The 8,763-nt window shown below is 33.9% G+C and overlaps 2 protein-coding genes across 4 annotated transcripts; one reads left to right on the top strand and one right to left on the bottom strand.

The window, feature by feature from the left end:
- Positions 1 to 17: 17 nt before the first annotated feature.
- LOC140058839 (sorting nexin-5-like) lies at positions 18 to 5,795 on the top strand. The gene is made up of 11 exons (XM_072104594.1): positions 18 to 213; positions 1,106 to 1,255; positions 1,369 to 1,470; positions 1,659 to 1,752; positions 1,943 to 2,055; positions 2,210 to 2,399; positions 2,768 to 2,855; positions 3,024 to 3,150; positions 4,482 to 4,571; positions 4,910 to 4,975; positions 5,143 to 5,795. Exons 1-11 carry the CDS (start codon positions 202 to 204, stop codon positions 5,290 to 5,292), a joined length of 1,182 nt encoding a protein of 393 aa, XP_071960695.1. The 5' UTR covers positions 18 to 201; the 3' UTR covers positions 5,293 to 5,795.
- Positions 5,796 to 6,721: 926 nt separating this feature from the next.
- On the bottom strand, positions 6,722 to 8,455 carry LOC140058840 (mitochondrial inner membrane protease subunit 2-like). Of its 3 annotated transcripts, none has more exons than XM_072104596.1 (6): positions 8,405 to 8,455; positions 7,865 to 8,012; positions 7,641 to 7,750; positions 7,252 to 7,317; positions 6,964 to 7,066; positions 6,722 to 6,863 (listed from the first exon to the last, which is right to left on the bottom strand). In XM_072104596.1, the coding sequence occupies exons 2-6, from the start codon at positions 8,000 to 8,002 to the stop codon at positions 6,741 to 6,743; spliced, it is 540 nt and encodes a 179-aa protein (XP_071960697.1). In that variant the 5' UTR covers positions 8,003 to 8,012; positions 8,405 to 8,455; the 3' UTR covers positions 6,722 to 6,740. The 3 variants fall into 3 exon arrangements, with proteins under 3 accessions (XP_071960697.1, XP_071960698.1, XP_071960696.1); XM_072104597.1 differs by having other exon boundaries at positions 8,337 to 8,412; XM_072104595.1 differs by lacking the exon at positions 8,405 to 8,455 and having other exon boundaries at positions 7,865 to 8,274.
- Positions 8,456 to 8,763: the final 308 nt, after the last annotated feature.

Genomic DNA, 8,763 nt, shown 5'->3' with positions numbered 1-8,763 from the left:
ACGTTGCACATTAATTGATCACAAGTTGACTTGGTGGGCTAGGCTAGGCCTCATAAATTGCGTACCAGGAAACTTCAACCCCACAAGAAGCAGTTAGAGCTGCCTAAAATAATATTGACAGAACATCTTCTGCACATTGACAGGGCCTAGGCCTACAGTCCTTTGGAATTTAAGATTGTTTTTTCAAGATACTAGAGTATAATGTCTGATTCTGTAAGTACTGACAAAATAATTAATTGAATAATTTTTTAAATATTGATAATAATTAAATATTATTATTAATATTATTAATAATTTATTATTAATGAATAAATAATATCTTTGTTTTAATACTTTAATAGGCGGCTCTAAACTAAAGTTAGAGAGGATCTACTAGGCCTACTACTACTCTCTAATAGGCATAATAAAATAGATAGAGACCTAGCCTATACAAACTCTAGTCTCTAATTATGATGAAGCTTTGCAATCTAAACACAGCGTTACAAGGAAATAAAACACAAACAACTTAAGATTCATTTTCATATAGATATCCTATATATAATCATAGAGATATATAATATAGGTCATTGAATACATTTTATTTGTTCATACCGACTCACTTCAAAATACATTGTTTTCAAATGATTTTAAATTTATATTAATTATTAATTATTCCTTATACAGTAGTAATAATAATATACTGAAATGATGTATGTAATTTTTATATCCTATTTAGATGTGTGTTTTTTTTTTTTATTATTTTGTATATTCATGCAATTAATCTGCGTTGCTACAAATTAGGTTTAATATTATTTCAATCAAATCAACATTTATTTCTTCCACATATAAAAACAAATGTTCTTCTTGATTAAATATTATTGAGTAGCAAAAGCGATTTCAGAGATGAAAAGGCATAAAAATAAGGAAAACAATGTCAATGATCAAATTGTAATATGAAGGAAGAGGGCAATACTCATAAAGTAAAGCCAGATGGAAATTTGTTTAATTTAAGTGAGTGTGGTGATCTTATCAAACTAAAATGAAAATGCATTTGCAAAATAATTATACATACACTATAGTCTAAACCATTTTATCATTTATATTATTTTATATCTATTTTTTGTAGGATGAAAAGCCCGAACATCAAAAAGAAAATGGTGAAATAAATGGAGAGGAAGAAATAAGATTGAAACCATTTCAACCGTGGTACTCTGTGCAGATTAAAGGTGCTAGTAAGAATGGCGAAGTGGTCATGTTTCAAATCACAACAGTCAAGGTACATTTAAATCATCTACTGCAGTATACTGCAGCACAGGTGGTTGGCAAAGTTATGTGTGTACTTGTGTACTGTCTAAAGATAACTTAAAATGTTTTTCGTTTTATTTTTAGCTTGAACAATGCAAAGAAGAAGTCGAAGTAGACCGGCAATATGAAGACTTTGAATGGCTACAACACTGCCTAAATATAGTGCCTAATGTTAAAGGAGTTATAGTAAGTGTATTGAACAGAATACAGCACTGCCTAAACATACTGCCTAATGGTAAAGGAGTTAGCTATTTTAAATACATAAGGAACATACACAGTAAAGACTAAAGCTCTAATCAGGTCTTAAAAAGTGGAGTCCAATCATGTTACTACAACACATGAATGCATACCAGTAATTTTTTATATGATTTCAGTTTCCACCCTTGCCAGATCGTCCAATAGTATCTGCAGCTGAAGCAGAAGCCAAATCACGCAAGCAACTTGGAACTGCAAGCAAAAATATAAAAGGTAATAATATATTAAGATTTCTAAAGATGACAAGGGAAGGAACTTTATGTGACAAAAAAATGTGATGTGCCCATATATGGACTTGATGATTTTCATGATGTTATGTCACTACCATATTTGGGCATATCACTACCACTTTTTTGTCAAACTAGTTTTATAGTGTAGACAGAGCTTTTTTTTATTTGCATAGGTGATGAATTTCACAAAGATTGCCGTAAACTAGAGAAGTATTTACAGGGGATTGTGAGACATGAAGCGATTGGAAAATGTGAGGCGTTGTCTAATTTTCTTACAAAGAAAGAGGTAAGCTGATTAAATCCAAATATAATGCCAGATATAGAAGAACAAAGAGTTTTTAACTGAAACCATCAGCAACTGCGTGTGGGACAGTAAACAAAATACTCCCAACTCGAATACATTGAAAATATAGTGACAGTAGTGTTTTACTGTCTTTTAGCCACCAGTAAGGGCCAAACTGAAGAAAGGTATTTTATCAAACTTATCACGTGCAGTAGATGGTGTACGAAAGGGTGGCCACAAAGACATAGATGAAATGTTCCAGAAAGAACGAGATCTAGCAAATGATATGCAAAAAATTGCTAAGGAAACTAGCCTTAATTTTGACACAATGGTGAACAGCTTGTGCCGTAAGTAAAGCTAAATAGCAAATTATTTTGATAAAAACAACCAATTGTTATCAAATTAGAAATTCTATGGTGGACAGCATCAGTTAATGCACAAAATATAACAAACAGTATGTATATAATTTAGGTAACCAAACGTTCACAACATTTTATAGTTCGTTGTTAAAATCTACCTACACTATCAAACTAGTTTGACTAAAGTGTGATGTGCCCAAATATGGTAGTGGTATGCCCAAATATGGTAGTGATATGACATCATCATGTCCATGTATGGGCACATCACATTTTTTTGTCACATAAAGTTTGATAGTGTGGACAGAGCTTTAGGATAATACTAGTTTGTCTATTAATGTTGTTTGTTCTTTTGTCAGGAATATCTATGGCCTGTAACCATTTATCAACTGCCCTGTGTTTGGGAATGAGTGCAGAGGATAATGGTGCGTCTGCCATCATTAACAAGTAAGTACTTGATGTAAATGATTAAAGTATTTGTGATATGCTTATTGGTGTGACTATTTGTGAGATGCTTATCGGGGTCACTATTTGTGATAAGCATATGGGTATGACTATTTTTTGGTGAATAGGGCTTTGGTAATCGTTATGGTATTGTATTTCTTTTTATTATAGACTTCAGGTTGAATTTGCGAAATCCATAGACCATTATGGGTATGCTGTTGACGTGTGTACTGCCAACGATGAAAACACTTTGGGCTTTCACTTAGATCTTTACTCCAGATACTGGCTATCGTGTAAAGTGAGTAACCACTTTGGGCTTTCACTTAGATCTTTACTCCAGATACTGTCTATCGTGTAAAGTGAGTAACCACTTTGGGCTTTCACTTAGATCTTTACTCCAGATACTGGCTATCGTGTAAAGTGAGTAACCACTTTGGGCTTTCACTTAGATCTTTACTCCAGATACTGGCTATTGTGTAAAGTGAGTAACCAAATTGGGCTTTCACTTAGATCTTTACTCCAGATACTGGCTATTGTGTAAAGTGAGTAACCACATTGGGCTTTCACTTAGATCTTTACTCCAGATACTGTCTATCGTGTAAAGTGAGTAACCACTTTGGGCTTTCACTTAGATCTTTACTCCAGATACTGGCTATTGTGTAAAGTGAGTAACCACATTGGGCTTTCACTTAGATCTTTACTCCAGATACTGGCTATCGTGTAAAGTGAGTAACCACTTTGGGCTTTCACTTAGATCTTTACTTCAGATACTGGCTATCGTGTAAAGTGAGTAACCACTTTGGGCTTTCACTTAGATCTTTACTTCAGATACTGGCTATCGTGTAAAGTGAGTAACCACTTTGGGCTTTCACTTAGATCTTTACTCCAGATACTGGCTATCGTGTAAAGTGAGTAACCACTTTGGGCTTTCACTTAGATCTTTACTCCAGATACTGTCTATCGTGTAAAGTGAGTAACCACTTTGGGCTTTCACTTAGATCTTTACTCCAGATACTGGCTATCGTGTAAAGTGAGTAACCACTTTGGGCTTTCACTTAGATCTTTACTCCAGATACTGGCTATTGTGTAAAGTGAGTAACCACATTGGGCTTTCACTTAGATCTTTACTCCAGATACTGGCTATCGTGTAAAGTGAGTAACCACTTTGGGCTTTCACTTAGATCTTTACTCCAGATACTGGCTATCGTGTAAAGTGAGTAACCACTTTGGGCTTTCACTTAGATCTTTACTTCAGATACTGGCTATCGTGTAAAGTGAGTAACCACTTTGGGCTTTCACTTAGATCTTTACTCCAGATTACTGGCTATCGTGTAAAGTGAGTAACCACTTTGGGCTTTCACTTAGATCTTTACTCCAGATACTGGCTATCGTGTAAAGTGAGTAACCACTCAATAGTATGCATGTATATTTAAACTCACTACGTTGATATTCTATTGTCATAGGTACTGTACATTGCAGTTTAGGTTGTTTTGCATTCAAATGACATTCTACTGCATAGACCCAGACCCTTGATGTACCTTTAGATCTGAGTCACTGTATATTGCAATTTCATTTGCTTGCTCCTCATTTATTTGGTGATAAAAATAACAGTTGTCATCTTTGTTTTAGGAAATGTTGTTTGAAAGAACATGTGCCTTAGTTCAATTTGATAACGCATCAAAAACATTAGAGAAAGCCAAGCCACTCAAGAAGCCTATGGTAAGATTTAAAAGACTATAAGCCCCTTTCACATTGGGCATGGGCATACATGCCCTGGTGGCTGTAAACTCTGGAGTTTTGTAAAGCTCTGTTTACACTATCAAACTTGATGTGATGTGCCCATATATGGACATGATGATATCCTACCATAATTGGGTATTATTATCACTACCATATTTGGGCACATCACACATTTTTGTCAAACTAATTGATAGTATAGACAGAGCTTAAGGTGATTTATTTATGTCTAGTAGCAACATGATGTGAATCGATTGTCCTATATCATGCACATGGCAACAAAAACATTTATTCCAGTGTTATTCCATTGTTATTTTCAGGCGGAGGCTGCTAAAGAAGACGCTGAAAAAGAACTAAATGCAATTTCAGAAGTAGCAAAAAAGGAGGTAAGTTGTGACCCAGATGTTGCAGCATCCCGTATTGCACTGGAGAAATTAACAACCTAAAAGTTAGACAAAAGAAATTGTTTTATATCTTTGCCTCTCAATTGCTTGGCATGTAAACTTCTTTGTTGATTGCAACACAGCAATATAACAATGTTCTTTATCGACAGATTACCAAATTCCACCAACAGCGCACCCTGGATTTTCAAAAGTCACTGATTTTATATGCTGAAGCGAAGGTTAAAGCAGCGCGGGACGTTTACGCCCTTCTGGCCAAAGATGTATCTACAATCAAGCAAATGGACGTTGAGTTTGATTAGCGCCAACAACCTGTTGCTGGACATCTGTATTGTTAATATTAATTAATTAATCGTTGTAAAGGTTATTTTGAATAGAATTATTAACCAATGACAATTAAGCAATTTCATCGTAATCTAACATGAATCTGAAACAAAACTATTAGAGTAACGTTAACACTGTCTAAACCTAAATTTAAAAATAAGGGTCGGGTTGGACTCAATGAAATCAAATAATTTGTATTTTATGGCAGAACATAGATTTATAATATAGTAATATTCAAATGTCAAAGAGAACTGAGGCTATAAAATTGTGACCAAATTTTACTTCCAAATTGCACAAAAAATATTGCCTTATTCTTAATCCAAAATACAAAAGCAAAACTTTCTAGAAACAAGAGAATTTAAATTGATAGGAACACTTAGCAAACAAAATCATTGGGTTGCACCCCCTTACCTAGATTTAATTAAACATTTTAAAATAAGTAAATATCTAAAAATCACATTACCAAAGAACATGCATGTTTACAATACCACATAAGTTGAGTTATTTAATGTCTTTAATGTCAAAATTACTGTATAAAATGTATGTTTGGAAAGGGTACTTTAAAAGAAGATGGTATTTTGCAGACACAGTATGTACAATTGGTCATATGTGTGCTATTTAATGAGCAATTGTTTTGAACTACAAATTAAATGTTCATTTCTACAGTATACTACAGTATAATTGGTAAAAATATAATTATATTGAAATGTATTATATAAAGGAAAATTTATTATTAACGTATATGTTTATTTTAGTTATGTATTGGTATATTTTAATCTTAGCATATTGTTGCAAAAAAAATATTTCTAAAAATGTCAACATTTTAAAATAGTACAAATACTGATTTTGTTTACACTGTATCATTTGAACACATACAGTAGCTACTGTAAATGTAAATTGTTAAACACTGATTCATAATGTGGCCTTTATTCCTATGTAAGGACCACCGACGCCATTTCTCTCACCAAAGTATACATGTATGCAGTTTTATATCCTATATGAATCGTGGATTATATTTTTTTGTGCTTTTTTTAATGTTTTACGCAATACAATTCTCATTCTGTATTTACGTATTAAAAGTGTATGTCTTATGTAATAATAAGATTATATTATCAACAAGTACAGTATTGACTCAATTTTTAATCAATAAAATAATTTATTGTAATATAACCAGTTATTTAAATAATTGTATTTGCAATATGAGGAAGTCCATAACAGTATTGCTCTCCTGCTGACCACACATCGACCCAGACTTACGCTATAGTCTATAAACACCGGATCATTGGTCAGATATTTGCCATCCTTGACTTCGAGTGTTGGCACAGAACTTTGACATACTTTTGAATTCTTTTAATCTTGTAATTGTCGTTTAATTTAACGTTCTACATCAAAATAATTTCAGGTTTCCATTTTTACTGTATCCATTTTAATGGTATTGTTTACAATTAATTGGTTTTCGATTTTCTGGCACAAACGGCTTAAGCATCTGTCGTCGATGCGGTGGCCACACTATCATCGATGCTTTGGCATGTAAGAGACCGAGAGATACCTAGAAATGCAAACATGTTAGCAGTAAAGTCATATATCAATATTTAATGAAATTTGTAACTAGCTGATATCCGATGAAGGTAGATTTGAATAGTACTCACAGGGCCAAACACGTTGCTGTCTAGGCTTACAGCAGAATGGTCGCCTTCAATCCAAACATGTCCAGCTGGGATTGTTACATATCTGTTCTTGTATTTCAGTGTTCTGATAAATATTAAATTTAAAAGTGTTAAGTGTATTGAAAATGTAAATCAACAGTTTCCTTTGTACACAGGTTAGATAAATCATACTGTCATATTGATGGCAACAATTAGTTACTCAATTTGCTTGAGCTGTAAGATTAAGAATACAAACGTGTAAGCAGCAAAGTAATTGTGTTACAAAGTTACCTTACAGTGTCGCCCGCTATGCCAATAATCCTCTTGATGATAATCTCATCTGGTTCCCGTGGTGATCTGTGATATAAGCAAATAATGGATGAACAAATGAAACTTTAGTTAACAATTTATCATCATTTACCAGTGGAGTAGCATCATTTACCAGTGGAGTATCATCATTTACCACTGGAGTAGCATCATTTACCACTGGAGTAGCATCATTTACCACTGGAGTAGCATCATTTACCACTGGAGTAGCATCATTTACCACTGGAGTAGCATCATTTAACTGAAGGACCTCCATTGAGAAAACAGTTTGCAATTTATTTATTTATTAGATTTTATTATTGCGGGCCAGGCTTCTGAATGAAAGCCTACGTTTTGTGTCTGTTTTAACTTACATCATAGAAACAACATCTCCTCGATGAATAACATATTCTTTTACAGCCCATCGATTTAAAAACACAATATCTTGACTTGTCTTCTTAGTACCATCTGGGTTTAAGGCTGGCTGTGTTGAAAAAAAAAGCAGAGAGATTAACATTGACTTCCTTTTGTAAATTATTGAATTAAAATTGAATTATTTGAGTTCATATTGGTCACGTTACAGTTTGTGTTACATTACCTGCATTGACTTTCCATCAACTCGTGCAAAATAACCAACTTTGTCAAAGAATGTTAATGTTGTAACAGCGCCTGCTCCGCAACCCCAGGAAAACACCCGTAATGCACCTATCCATCGCCAGGATCCCCCTGCTGCCATCAAACTGTAACTAAAATAATAGAATAGGCATAATAATACTAAGTTTATAAATATAAACATAGACTCTAGATAGGTCTCATGATGGCAGGCCCTCCACTGGCTGACATACATACTATAATTAGTACTAACTACGTACTACTATACTAGGCTAGTGCCAGTAGTCCTAGCCTAGTATGTAATGTATGTAGGGCATAGCATACTACTATCTAGCCAGGGAACTCCCTGATCTTGGTAGGCTAGGCCTAGCTAACTAAGGCTAGGCCTAGTCAATTCATCAAAAACAATTAATAATATTGGGCATATATAATAAATAGGCCTATGGTAGCGCCTGGACCTATCTTATCTTCATACCACCAACAAACAACAATAATTGTAAAACACAAACAACAACAAAAAACACACATGTAATAATAAAAAATGGATGGGGGAATTTCCCTTTACGAGCGCCACCACCAGTGAGCATTTTTAATTTGATGGAACGCCATGTATGCCAAAATATTTGTATTCATGGCATGATCGAATGTTACTGCCATTTTAACTGTACCGTTTCTTTCCATCTAAAAACAGATCAGACCCAATATTTTAACATTGAAAAAAAAGTATACATAAATTTCTATTATTTTTCTATTAAAAAAATAAGTCCGTAAGATTCGAACCCCAGCTATTAATAGTAGAGCTGAGAGAATTCAAACAATGGTTACCATTGCAGCTACCAGATAGGCCACGTACACGAGTAATGAAGGTAGAATGCAGTCAATACT

The sequence above is a fragment of the Antedon mediterranea genome, chromosome 9 (assembly GCF_964355755.1).
Source record: "Antedon mediterranea chromosome 9, ecAntMedi1.1, whole genome shotgun sequence".
NCBI classification, from domain to species: Eukaryota; Metazoa; Echinodermata; class Crinoidea; order Comatulida; family Antedonidae; genus Antedon; species Antedon mediterranea.
The sequence above is the reverse complement of the archived record's forward strand: the minus strand, read 5'-3'. Positions and strand labels throughout refer to the sequence as shown.

Bases quoted from the DNA above. Each gene is read 5' to 3' on its own strand.
- LOC140058839 (XM_072104594.1), top strand. The intron at 1,471-1,658 runs GTAAGTGTATTG...ATATGATTTCAG, and splicing joins CTAATGTTAAAGGAGTTATA to TTTCCACCCTTGCCAGATCG. The intron at 2,856-3,023 runs GTAAGTACTTGA...TTTTTATTATAG, and splicing joins GCGTCTGCCATCATTAACAA to ACTTCAGGTTGAATTTGCGA.
- LOC140058840 (XM_072104595.1), bottom strand. From the start codon at position 8,113: ATGTATGTCAGCCAGTGGAGGGCCTGCCATCATGAGACCTATCTAGAG. The intron at 7,751-7,864 runs GTAATGTAACAC...TTTTCAACACAG, and splicing joins TTGATGGAAAGTCAATGCAG to CCAGCCTTAAACCCAGATGG. The intron at 7,318-7,640 runs GTAAGTTAAAAC...CTTATATCACAG, and splicing joins GGAGATGTTGTTTCTATGAT to ATCACCACGGGAACCAGATG.